This window comes from Rhynchophorus ferrugineus, unplaced genomic scaffold (assembly GCF_030347505.1).
Source record: "Rhynchophorus ferrugineus isolate W39M unplaced genomic scaffold, kcgeb_rfMv2 rfM5, whole genome shotgun sequence".
NCBI classification, from domain to species: Eukaryota; Metazoa; Arthropoda; class Insecta; order Coleoptera; family Curculionidae; genus Rhynchophorus; species Rhynchophorus ferrugineus.
This window is the reverse complement of record NW_027472584.1, coordinates 14,063,723-14,078,264: the sequence shown is the minus strand read 5'-3', so window position 1 is coordinate 14,078,264 and position 14,542 is coordinate 14,063,723. Positions and strand designations below refer to the sequence as shown.

Here is a 14,542-nt window from a genome sequence, read left to right as displayed (position 1 = left end):
TCTAAAGTTGGTCACTGGCCAGTCGGTAGGCTTAATGCTGAGAACCGTGGTTCGGAGCCCACGTTTAACTTTAGGCCCAGTCCAGATAAACCCATAGTTGGTAAAAGGAGACTTGAAAATATATATAAAAAAAAGGATTATATATTTAAAGATTTGAAAATGTATTTACACAAAAACAACATTTATTATCCCCAACTAGTCTAGATCACTTTGTCACTTAGATCACTAGTCACTCAACGTGTATTTGTTATTAACCCATGTTGCGGTTATTCTATATATTATGCAAATGTATTCAAGGTTTTCAAATAATATAAATGTAATTATTTAATATAGTTAATACCATATTTTGGTGTCTCTATACAATTGTTATTTATTATTCTAACATTTGGTTGATTTATAGACGAATGCGTTTTAGAAATAAATACATAAACAGGGCTACATCATATGTTTATAGGATTCTCTGGTTCAATTCTAAATATTAATTCTATTCAATATACTCTCGTTCTAATACAAAATATGAAGCCAAATCAATGTTGTTCAAAGCGATTTAACTGTAAATATGGGCTTTGTACATGTATTAATAGGCATACGAGGCGGTATTGTTTAGATAATAAAACAAGAACTAAGCGTAAAGGGTAAATATACCCTCTAATGAAAGTAAAATATATTACTTGGATATACAGTTGTTAATGTGGATTATGTCTCCAGGGGATACTACTTCAAAACAAACGCTCCTAAAGCTCTAACTCATAGGTGGTATAGAAAATACTTTAATATAAATATAATAAAACATAACCCAAACCTACAATCTGCAGCGATCGCTACAACCCTTTAGGCCAATACGCATTCACCTACAGCAAGTTCAAAGGCTGGCAATGCAGGTGGATTAGTACCATGCGGATCCCGGCTACAAAAGACCAGTACGACAACGTCTCGCTCCCTTTCCTTTTCTCCACCCCCTTGTAACAGTACCACTTGCACAGCGCTACCGCACTTCCTTTACCTAACCTAATATGCTGGCCATTCTTCCGTCGACTACATGTATCACTCAATATCGAAATAAACAAGTATTTATTCAACCAGTGTTTTCAGTTCTCGTTTGAATTCCTTCCACAAAATAGTAGTGAGTATTCGGACAAACAATCGCATCGACAGCCACACATTTCGACCGACCGACCAGACGAACATTCCCACAATTGGTGACCCTGATGTGATCGAAGTGCCTGACAGAGAAATCAGGTCAACAAAAGCCACTCGACAGGTCTCGACAAGTGCATGGAAGGATAGCACGAGGAATGGAACCCATCAACATTACATCGTCGACGTTATCTCACGAGACTAACGCGATGGACGAAAACCACAGAAGCCCATCATGCATAACATCAACACTTGAACACCCTTGCGTCACGAAACGAGACATGTAAGGTACCGCACTTATAGGTACACTCAAACAAATCGGAACACCCCAAGACGAACGACTTCCTGCTACAACTTCGATGGCAGCTGACTCTGTAAAACTCCTCACTCAGGTTGGGATCCCCATCTCATAACCAATCCCTGGGCGATTAATTGCGTGATTGCGAGTGCACTACGGAACCTGCACCACATAGAGGTACGTTCCACGGCAGCTCCACTAAGAGGGGAGTGATGAAGCGACCGCTACAACCCTTTAGGCCACCACACATTCACCTACAGCAAGTTCAAAGGCTGGCAATGCGCGTGGATTGGTACCACGCGGTTCCCGGCTATAAAAGGCTACCATGACGACGTCTCGCTCCCTTTCCTTTTCTTCACCCCCTTGTAACAGTACTACTTCCACAGCGCTACCGTACTTCCTTTACCTAAGCTAATATCCTCTCCATTCTCCCGTCGACCACATGTATCACTCAATATCGAAATAAACAAGTATTTATTTAACCAGTGTTTTAAGTTCTCGTTTGAATTCTTTCCACAAAATAGTAGTGAATGTTCGGACAAACAATCACATCGACCGCCACACATTCCGACGGACCGACCAGATGAACATTCCTACAGAACTATTAGAACTGTATATTTAAATGTGGTTTTAAGTCCTTCCTAATATTAAAATAAATTATATATGGTAACAGTATTTTTGTTTAGTTGTTTTATTTATATTATAATTTTATTGTATGTCAAAGCCGAAATGAAATAAAGCTCAGATTTGATACGGCAACATTGCGACGTTTTAACGTCATCAGTTCAGATCACGTGAGATCACTGTTTTATTGAACGGACTATATTTGATGTTAAAAATCAGATATAGCGTCATATGGAAAGCACTTAGAAAGAGAACAAGAGAAACAAGAGAACCAACTGTGAATGGAATGGGGTAATTGTTGTGGCTGGAGATCCGTTTGAACGTCGAGATATATGTATAGGAAGCAGAAATTACATTTATTTTACCATATTTTCATAAAACGGACCAAACAATTACAATATAATCTAAAGAATTGAAATTATCGGATTTAAAAGGTATGAATAGGGAATCTGTCGGTTCTACTAGTATTATTATATAAAGCTCTTCGGCTTTTGTAATCAGTAATCAGTATTTTATAATCAAGGGTAACTTCCTTTGCCAGTCTCACCTAAAAAAGGACCGACATTATATTGAATCGGCTCAGGCCCAGCCATTGTCGCATCTAGTTTTCTGCATTCTTTCCCTTACTTCCGTTCGTAATCCTCTGTATGAATGACACCAGCTGGTTTCTGTCGGAATCAAATACGAGAGACTGCAGATCTCGGAAAATCCGTATTGTAAGATAATACTGAGATAATTGGCAGATATAACATACTATTTGAGTTTCAAAGATAATTTGAGCTCACCTAGGATATATTTTCGTTTTGTCTTGTTAATCTCCATGTATTTTATGTTCATATTTTAACAGAATTTAACAGAAAACCAGTTTAACACTATTAATAGAGCAGACGGATGGTGTAAGTTTAGCTACACAGAGGTTGCAATAACATTCAGACAATCTTTTAAATTTCCTCCATAATCATTAAAATGTATGTGTCATTACCGTCATGAAAGATAACGCTTTTCCTATCGATCAACGTGATTTTTAGTTGTTGAAAATAGAGAATTGAATGATCTATGCATAGTATAATTAATAGTTTTTTCCAATCCTTCCAAACATTTGGCATCACATTTATTGGTATCAATAGGGATTTTGAAATCTTTAATGAAGCTTTTCCATGCTTCAGCCAGGAACATTTTCGCACATAATTATCGGTCATCATAAAAGATACCGCCTTTCCTATTGATCAATCCCATTTGTAGTTGTTGAAAATAGAGAACTAATTCATATATAAATAGTATAATTAACAGATTCTTTCCAATCCTTCCAAATATTTGGCATCTGATTTATTGGTGTCAATACGGGTTTTAAAATTTTTAATGAAGCTTCTTCTGCCTTTAACAAGGAACCTTTTCGCACATAATTCTCGGTCGTCATGTAAGATACCGCCTTTCCTATTGATCAAGCCCATTTGTTGTTGTTGAAAATAGAGAATTAAGTGATATATAAATAGCATAATTATCAGTTTCTTTCCAATCCTTCCAAACATTTGGCATCACATTTATTGGTGTCAACAAGGGTATTAGAATCTTTAACCAAGCTTCTACGGGCTTCAACCAGGAATATTTTCGCACATAATTCTCGGACGTGATTTTTCATTGCCAGTAATTATTCGTTTCAAAAGTAGCTTGACTTCATTTTGTTTTAGCAGAAATTCACAAAAAGAATCTAGGCCCATTACACTTATTTGATATTTTTAGTGATGTATTGAACTGGTTTTAATATCCAGTATGCTCCAGTGTAGATAGTTCAAAATTATTTTATTGTCGATGTTTAAATATGTTTACCTATATCGGCATCCAGCGGCAGCATCTGAGTTTAATGTTTTACGAAAAACAGTATCCAGGGTAATGACAACTTACACAAAACATGGTAAATCATCATAGGTCAAACCCAAAGTTAACTGACAGCGACCAACGTACATTAAAACATATTGTGGGCAGACAATATACAATTACAGCAGCAAAAGTGAGAGCAGAATCTGCGGGAGCTCCACAAAGCTAACATTCATGTTTATGACAGAGTCCAATGCTAAGGTACGAAAGAAGCGGTGCAACGATTATAAAACCTGGACATAGGATTATTTGAAGTGTGTAGGTTGTTCTTTGGCCTGGATTATGTATGGAGAGCCTCAAAAGAAGCCTACGAATTAGACTGCCTGCTCCCTACAGTCAAACATGCAGGAGGTTTCGTTATGATTTGCACAACATCATGGTATTGAGTTGGCCGTCTCTTTCACATCACGGCTCAGATTACTATATATTTGAATGCATATTTCATATCACTAGTAATGAAGTTCTTACTATGATTAGCATATTGCTACTAAATACTGTCATATTGCAATGTGATAATTTGCCCATACACACAGCCAAAAAGGATCAGTCTTGGTTTGATGAGCATGGGAATATCATCAAACATGTTCCCTGGTCAGCACAATCGGCAGACCTCAACATAATTGTAATGTTATGGGAAGTTTTAGAACAGAGGGTCAGTAGTAGATTTTCATCTCCACCATCATTGAAGCAATTGGCGGATGTTTTGATATAAGTATGGAACAACATTCCGTTGGAAATAATTTCTCGAAGGATTGTATATTGGCTCAATACCATATTAGTAAATACATATATTGTATATGTCAGGTTTTCATATTATTTTGTCCATTTCCTTTATCTATTAGTACAAAAACGAAATAAGTTTTCTCCAACCTTACTATTTTAATATGTTTAATTTCATTTTAGCCTTCATCTTACTATTAAAATTTTACCTTTCTACAATTTCATTATTTTTGTTCCAGATAATTGTAGCTATACGTTCTAATATCGATTAAATTATTTATTGTAGAATAATGAAATGACAAAATTCTCTTTTAAACATGTTCATAGTTTATAGTAAGTAACTAACTAATAACTAATTTAGTAATTCATGTCCTGTTAGTCTAGTTAGATATCCACTTGATTTAGTCAGTTATAATTACTATAAACTCAAAATTTTAAAGTCAGAAGGCTCGTATTATAAAACCCTTTATAAAGCATAATGGGTGAGCTATATTTCTTACAAATAAAATGTGCTCTCGAAATAACAACTTAATATCTTGGAAAATTAATTTGAAAAAGCAAAAAAATATATAAAGCTTACTATTTTGGTTTGTTATAAAGGTATTTTATAACGTGAATCAACAGCTAGCATAAAAAAGTAATTCTAAAATCGATGGGGATATAAAAATTACTTCAGTGAAAATATAAAAATAATTCCCCATCTGGGAAAATGTATCTGGAAAAAATGTGGAAAATTCAGTGTAAACAATCGTTGTAGGTCAGTGAGGAAATTCTCAAGACTACCTCAATAAAAAACATGACCCTTTTTGAATCCGTTAACCTACATAGATACAAGGGATTTACAAGCTCCCTCCCATTGTTGTCAAAATAAAACTGACTCAAATGTCGTACAGATATTTTTACTTGTTTGCTAATTTAATTATAACTGAGTATTTATTAAATTTATTTAAACTCCTTAGAGTAAATATAAATAAAATATAAAAAAAGTGACGTAGGAAAAAGTTTTGAACAATATTATTAAATTCGAACCTCTATCAATTCAAAGAAGACGTTAACATTAAATCATCTGAAGCGATATTTAAAATGTAGTTTACCAATGACATATACGTCCGACCTACGTACGATACAACAGACGTCCAAATGATAAAATATGATTCTCAAAATGAATATCCGTTTGATTTAAATGTGTGAGTATTTATTATGATTGGCAAGTAGCAAGCAAAATATCAAGTGGTAGTACATCTACAAGGTGTAGGTACGATTTAGTGAGCAAATTTTTGGTCGATGAAAATTCAACAATTTGGATCCATAAGTCACGGCGGATATTTGAAGTGAAATGACGTTCCAAATAAAATAGAATTTCATTTATACCTCCTATATAGTTATTTTTTCATTCCACATGCCACTACTAAAAAAAACACATTTTAATCAGCGACATCTATTGGTGAAAATCCACAATATCAATGTAAACATTTAAACCGTTAAAAAATCTTATCCAGCTGTTAAATTCGATGGTTTTGATGTTCCTCTACACAAACTAACAGATTACCATATTGAGTTATTAATTTATACAGGCGCTAATCATGGATTGGCAGAATTTGCACGATTTGGAAGAGGATTTTGATGTCAATGTCAAAGATCGGCTTGAAGGACTAAATATGTTCCAAGACAATTAATTGCAAGATTTATTGAATGAATATTTAACACTCTACAATATGATTTCTACAGTTATCCTGTATTAATTTTATACTCATCTTTAGTTGTTTCTGCTCTTATCATTATATGTTGGTAATTATCGCCATTGGACCATAAGCCCATAACAAAAAAGTTTCATTCCTATTCGAACACTTGTTAATGATTCCCCTATTTATCAATTTGTTTTTTCCGTCTATTTGATGGAGTTTATCCAAAGAGGAAGTGTTATTTTTGACAATTCTTCTTTCTAGAGTGTATCTTTTTCAGATTTATTTCTAAAAAAAATTATATAAGGCACAAAGATCTAATTTATTTTTCGTCTGTTTTCACCATAAACCATAATATATCTGCAGTGAATTATTACAAGACATTATAAGTAACAAAACCAATGTCCTTATATGAATTTATTTACTTATTAATATCAACCTTTTTGTCAGAGGGGGGGGGGGTATTGTTTCGTTACTGTTCGAAGTAACTGAGACGCAATCAGTTCTTGACTGACTATTTAATGACTTTGGCATTTTTAATCAGAATATTCAAAAACAGTTAGAAATTTAAAATCAATTAGAAATGTATCAAAGCAAACGACCAAAAAGAAAGTTTGCCCATTTATAACCTCTGATTATTATCATTAATGTTTTGTATAATTTTGAAGACATATGACAAAGGTGTCAGCATTATGACGCGCATTGGGTATATTACTGAAACGACTATATTGTAATTTTGATTTATTTTTAATGTGAAAAAATGACCAGGACACATGCAAGCACCTAATAAATCCTGAGGAAAAATACTAGAAATAAGGAAATAAATATTCTAGGTATAATCATAGCTGTGACACTAGAGATAATTTATTTGTTGTTTTTCTGCATCTCCTTTTTCACCAGAGACCATACGTTATACGGGCAGTATTTGCATTTTTTACTTGGGAATTTTAAAATCTGTTTAGGACTTTTGTGATTCAAAGTGGGTGAAATATAGTGAAATCTGGATTGCAGTGAACAGTATTGTATGTCCTGAGATACGAAAGGAAAAAGCAAACATAAATCATATTAAATTGCCTTAGAAAGCTTACTGATACAATATTGATTTTTATTCAGCATAAATTTCGAAAGCAAACATAAATAATTGTACGAATATTATTTTGGAATTGAATGTAATATTTTATGTTTTTTAGTATTTTAACAATATATTACAATATATACTGGCAATATTACTTTGTTTAATGTTACTATTATTTCTATTTTATTAATATTATTTATTAATATTTCTATATTGCTATCATATTTTGATAATACTATTAAGCTTTTAAGGTTGATGTTTTTTTTTTGTTAAAGGCAGGATTTACTTAATTATTAATTATCTAAACATCATAATTAGTATCATTAAGTATTTATAATTATATATTTAAAAAATAATAATAATATTGAAACAAAAATAAAAATAGTATATATTTATAAATGGCTTTTATTAAAAAGTATTTTAGTTTATTCTGTTGTATTTTTATGTTACTATCTAGGGATTTAGGGGGTGTTGAAAGTGCAAAACTAACAGAAAAACAAGCGCGACTGCTGTGCTACTATATGATTTGTGTTTTATCCCTACAGGGCGAAACTTTATGTGTTACATGTCTTATTAAGCGATATAGTTGAATAAATCATATATTACATTGTTTGTAAGTTAGCGGAAGTAGAGAATAAATTATATATGAAATAAACATGTTTTGTCAGAATCGAGACCGATTGATTGATTTTATTTGGGTATTTTTTAAATTTATTTTTAAATAAATATATTAGAAAATTATCATAACCAAAGATGTCATCAAAACTGTGAGCAGATTCATCAAAAATTATACAAAATCTGCATAAAAATGAATGGAAATCGAATTCTGTTTCTGAAAGGTCTATTCATGTTGCACTAAACTTTTCGAAAAACATCATCATTGATTTATTAACATGTATATACATTTATTTTCAATATATAATTTTTCTTAGATGTAGCATATGAGGTTTTTCTTTGTTTTCATTAATTTTAAAGCACTGTGGCACACAATAATGTTACATGTAATAATTTTTTTTATCATATATATTATATAATTTTTAATATAAGACAATTCGGTTCTCTTTTATCAACCATAGTTTGATGACCTACGGTAATAGGTAGAAGCAGAATGTATTTTGGCAATTCCAAGAATCAAGTTAATATTAGTTTCAATTACCCTGAAGTAGTGTCACATTAGGTGTTATTTTGTCTTGTCTCTGGCTTTAAGAGCTTGCAGATTAATTATTAATTATAATTTTCGACTGATTATTAATGCTGCATCTGATTTAGGCGCTATATTTCGCTTTAGAATATTATTATTATGTTAATGATTGGTCAACGAAACCTAAGCTTAATAATACAAGTAGTAAAGAACAGTTTTGGCCAAATAAATATTTTTGAGCGTTAGAGAATATTTTACACATTAAGTTTACCACATCGTAGAAAATAATTTTAATTATTAAGTGCTAGTTTGCCTTAATTCTTATATTCATATCAACAAGTGGCTTAAGAGGACTAATTGACTGCTGAGTGAAATTATAGTTATTGTAGACAATTCTTCTTTCTACAGTGTATCTTTTATCAGGTTTATTTATAAAAAGAAATTATATAAGACACAAATATCTAATTTATTTTTCGCCTGTTTTCACCATGAACAATAATATATCTGCAGCGAATTATTAAGATATTATAAGTAACAAAACCAATGTCCTTATATACATTTTACTTATTAATATCAGATAAAAATAGATATTTTTGAGTGTTAGAGAATGTTTTACACATTTAATCTTCCACATCGCAGAAAATATTTTTAATTATTAAATGCTAGTTTGCCTTAATTCTTATATTCATATCAACAAGTGGCGGAAGAAGACTAATTGAATGCTGAGTGAAATTATAGGTTTTTCAACTTTTCTATAATCTTCTTGAAATTTTTCAGAAAAAATAATTTTCATAATGCTATGAAAAATTATATATAGTTTTCTATATAGTTTTGCATTATAAATACATTGTATGTTAATGAATACTTGCATCCCTATCTAACGTGCAATCTGTATATTCACTGTCTCCTAGCATCGTTGAATTGCAACTAAGACTCGAATTCTTATGTATTTTCAGTAGTTGGGAAATATATAATATACCAAAGAATCATTACTCTCAATCAACTCTCTCCAAAAAAGATATTATTGTGAAGTTATGCGTGCATTTCATAAAGCTATTAAGCGTCTTATGGTACGGAAATAGTTCCTTGTAACTTGTTTCCAAAAATGTTAACAAAATGCAGCCGATCTCATCGCCTAATTTTTTTCTATCCGAAACTAAAAAAACACATCGAGTGTGTTGCTTTGAATGGGTTGAAGACAATAAAACTGAATCGAAGAAAGTATTAAATGACATTTTAAAGGTTTAATTTAAAAATTGTTTTAACTGGAAAAAGAGACAACAGATTGGAAAGAAAAGATTCAAAGAATCAAATTCAAAGTATCTGAAAGGACGAAATAATTAAGAAATAGTAAATGGTCCGTTTGACCTGTATTTTAAAAGACAAATATTGTCATTACAAAGGAAAAAGAGAATTAATTTATAGTCATTTACAGAAATTAAAAAAACGAACAATCAAATAAAGCACCATGACATGATAACTGATAATTGTTTTATGAAATTACGATGTAAACACTTTAAATGTGCAGAACAGATACAATACTTATTATTAGAAATAAACAAATTATTAATTAACATTAATAATTAAATAGTTATTCTTTTTTATAATATGTGATATTTCAATAGTTTAGAAACTTTCTGTTTTAACGTTGCGTTACTTATTTATGAATGAAAAGTGACCCAAATACTTGTAGCGTATTTCATTCATGATTCCTTGTAATTAATGGAATAATAAAAGGACTCGTAATATAAGAGTAACGGAAAATCAAACACTGTTGCTGTCGGAATTTTGTTTTATACTTACAGGGTAGAACTGAATGTGTTACAAGGTAAGCGTGAAAACTGAATGAATGATCTAGTAGGTTTCGTGTAAGTGAGATGGGTGGGGGAGGGGGTAGATGAATAAAATGGTAGATAGGAGCCGGTGGACCAGTCGGCCTAAAACAAGGTGGTTTTTAAGGGATCTGGATCTTAATAGGGGGAAAAGGCGCCGACCTAGGAGCAAGCTCGCCAGCGCAAAACCGGCAACTGGCTCTTTCTGCGAATTAGTCTTGCGCCGAATCCAGAACTAGCGCCGTAGTCCGCACCTCCCTCTTCCCCCCAAAAATCATCCCCAATCCCCAAGTACGTTACATTCAAGCGCTCACACGTTGTGCGGCTATAGTAGAGGGATGACACGGCTTTTCACCATACACTCCACCATTTGACGACGCTCTTTTCAATCCAGTCGTATCAGCGAGAAAATCAAGAACAACATCCGATTGAAAATTAATTTATTCTACCGTAAAAAAATATCATGATCATCGGCAATTAATATCGAACACGCATCAATAGTATTTGAAAAACTACGTTCGGTTTTTTCCAATTTGTTCTTCACACCGAATAACTCTTTCGAACTTTCCAAAGAAATTATCCAGAAGAGAAAATGGTAAGTAAAATCCAACTGATCCTTTACTATTTAGTTTAGCGTTTTCATTCATAAAAAAGCAGAAGCAACAGTTTGCTTCTCTGCAATTTACATTTTTTTCATTAATAAGTCTTCATCTTCTATTCTCTCGATATTATCTCTTTCTGATAATCAATCAATAGATTTTTAAAATGAATTTTATTAGAATATTTTATAGAATGTTTATAATAAATAATAAGATATATTTTTTAAAAATCGTAACCAATCATTTGTATAGATTACGTTCTATTCTATAATTAAATTAGATATTACAAAAATATAATTAATAAATTATTGGATAAAAATTGAATTATAAAATATAATATATATTTTAAAATATGTTTCTAAAATATATTAAATAATACACAACACAAGATTTTTTAAATATGTTTAAATATATTTTTAATATTCCGATATGAAAAGATGTTTTTTGTTTTTAATTTTATTATATTTAAATTAGATGTTTGGAAATGTAATAGTATTAATAAATAGATTATTTATAATATTTTATGAACAATTGTTTTAATATAGGTTTTATTATTTAAAATATATTTGAAATTTAAATAATTTAAATATAAATATATTTTTATTAAAAATCAATCAACAGATTTTTAATTAATGTTAATATATTTTTAAATATGTCAGGTAATCATTCACATTTTTATACCCACTTAAGATTTTAAAAATAGAGAAATTTTGTAACTCACAGATATTATATTGTATTATTAAAACCATTTTTAATTATTGTTTTGCCTTGAAAAATAAATTTAGAATTACATTTATTTAGTTAATAACAAAACAAAATTTGCTTTATATTTTTTAATTTAAAATATTTAGAATGAAAATTTAAAAATATTGAATTTTTAAATTAAGTTAGTTTAATAAAGATTATAAATAACATGTTAATATTTTTATAAGTTATAAATCTTCATTAAAACTCCTTCATTATTTAAAGTATATTAAAAATGAAATACAATTTTGTAAAAAGTAATTTACGATACTATGAACGATTAAAATTAATTCGTCTAATTGTTATAGGAAAAATATTTAGAGTACTTGAAAATATCCTTTTTAAAAATGTAAAAACGACTAACTCCACAATGATATTTTATAAACTTGTTTCTAATATAGATTTTATTATTCAAAATAATGATTTTATATTATTTCTATATTATATTAAATAAAAAATTAACAAATATATTAATATAGTTAAGGAATAATTTATTCTTATATATTTAATTTTTTATTGATCAGTTAATCTGAAATATATATAATTATTAAAAATCAATCAACAGATTTTTAAATGATGTTTGAATACTTTCTAAATATGATTTAATATATTTTTTAATATCTGAAATAAGATTCACATTTTTATATCCTAAACTTAAAATTTTTAAAATACAGCAATTTTATTATATAACAGATATAAAAATGTATTACAAAAACCATTTTTAAATATTTCTCTAACCTGAAAAATAAATTTAGTATTACATTTATTTAATTATTAAAGAAACAAAACTTACTCTATATTTTTGAATTTTATATATTTAGAATAGACATTTAAAAATTTCGAACCAAAGTTAGTAAGCTTAATAAAGATTATAAATAACATATTAATATTTTTATAAGTTATAAATCTTCATTAAAACCCCTTCAATATTTAAAGTGTATTAAAAATGAAACTCAATTTTGTAAAAGGTAATTTACTATATATTGTAATATTAACATTAATTCATCTAATGTTAACAATAACATTAACGTCTAACAATGTTTAAAGTTTCTTGAAAATATCCCTTTTAAAAATTTAATCCCTATTAAAGAAGACCATCTCCTCGATGATACCGTCTTCCCATAATATAAATAATATTCGACGGTGGCGAGATTATTACACAGAACATATAATTCCGAAACCCCTCAGGTTTCAAGCACTTGACCTAATACACAGAAATATTAACAAATTTCAGTCAATGAAAAATAAAATTAGAAATATAATCTATATTTACCATTACTAAGTTATATTCAGAAATTAATAATGAATGTAAACTTTTAAAAGCCCTTCATCTGGAAAGAGTTGGACAAAAATGGCTTTAGGAAATATTTATTTAGAAACCAATCACTAATAACCAATTAAACATTTAATAATAAATTAAGATCAAATTATATCAATCACAAATTATGAGATGTAAAGTTGATTTCGTATTTTATTATTTAAGATTTTATTTCGCCATTAATATTCCAATTCATAATCCATCAAACATTTTTTTTACATTTTAAAATAAATGCTTAAATTTAAATGAATTATAATTAGAAATAACGAAATTAGTGTAAAAAGATACTGATTTTAGTCTTGGGTGTAGTATTTCAATATTGTCAAAGTGCAATTTTAGAACAGTGAATACTTCAGCATCGTGCCCATTTAAACTGATTATATGTCACGATGTCACTTTATTTTGTTTTGAGTCGAAAACGCAAGTTAACGGTTCATTAACATCATATATTAAAAATGTTTTTGTATAATTACGTTCACTGCTGTACGAAATTGGTTTTGACAATTACCGAACTAAAAATGAACCGAACACATCCGTATCTGGTCGAAACATCACAGGATGCTTGAAGAAGTTTAATAAATTTTTTCTGTGGAACGTGTTTGGTTTTCAAATCTGCATAAAATGCGGGCCAAATCAATAAAAACGACTCCCTTCCCCACACCAAAGACGTTCCTCCATTAGCTGACGGAGTGCGATGATTTGATCTGTACATTCGAGATTCAGTCGAAATCCTGCTTGCTCTTCTCGCCTCGTTTCTTCACGAGCTCTTTCTAATCGTATTTGTATGATTTTCATAAACACTTCCCTGACAATTGATAGCAGATTTATTCTCCGTTATATTTTAGATTCCATGCAATTGCCCTTTTATAAAATTGATTATAGTTTATTTGAATACTGACAAAATCATTCTTTGGCAACATTCCATATAGTCTATTGATAATACTTATGTGTTGATAATTATCATGTGTTAATAATTATTTCAATGGCGGATCACATCTCTATTAGTACATAATATCGGAAATGTATTTGTTGAGGCACATATTCCCCAAATCACTAGCGATACCATTCAATTTTCCATCTTATATTTTGTGATTTTCTATGTTACAGCATTTTTTAACATCAATGTTCGTTTTCTTTTCTCTACCGTCTGTTATTCGTGACATCCCGGACTGTGTTTTGTAGTGGACTGGTGGATCAAATTTAATAATGCTAGATGATTGCTTGTACTATTGAGAAAAAATGGCACTTTATGTATTAATAGACATTCTGGCAATATGGCGATAGCGTATCGAAAGAACGATGTTGGTTTGGCAGCAACCACTCAACTTACCGGCGTTCTTTAGCATTTCCAAACCGTATGCTAGTCAAGCGAAATTTTCAAGCGAGCTTGGTGGTAAAAATGCGTCAATCAATTTGTTTGATTAACATCAGTAGACATCTGTAATCACAGTTTCAATCAGTTCAATCATCTCGCAATATACTACACCTTGCTGATTC

At 30.1% G+C, this 14,542-nt stretch overlaps 1 protein-coding gene across 6 annotated transcripts in view; it reads left to right on the top strand.

Moving 5' to 3' along the window:
• Positions 1-10,706: 10,706 nt before the first annotated feature.
• The window catches only part of LOC143197098 (uncharacterized), a 155,411-nt gene continuing 151,575 nt past the window's right edge, over positions 10,707-14,542 (top strand). For all 6 annotated transcript variants that reach the window (XR_013005924.1, XR_013005923.1, XR_013005925.1 and 3 more), the window contains exon 1: positions 10,707-10,979. Coding sequence is in view for 1 of the 6 variants with exons in the window: in XM_076405263.1 (XP_076261378.1) it covers positions 10,977-10,979 (3 nt within the window). In the remaining 5 variants the exon portion in view is untranslated. The remainder of the gene's footprint in view (positions 10,980-14,542) is intronic.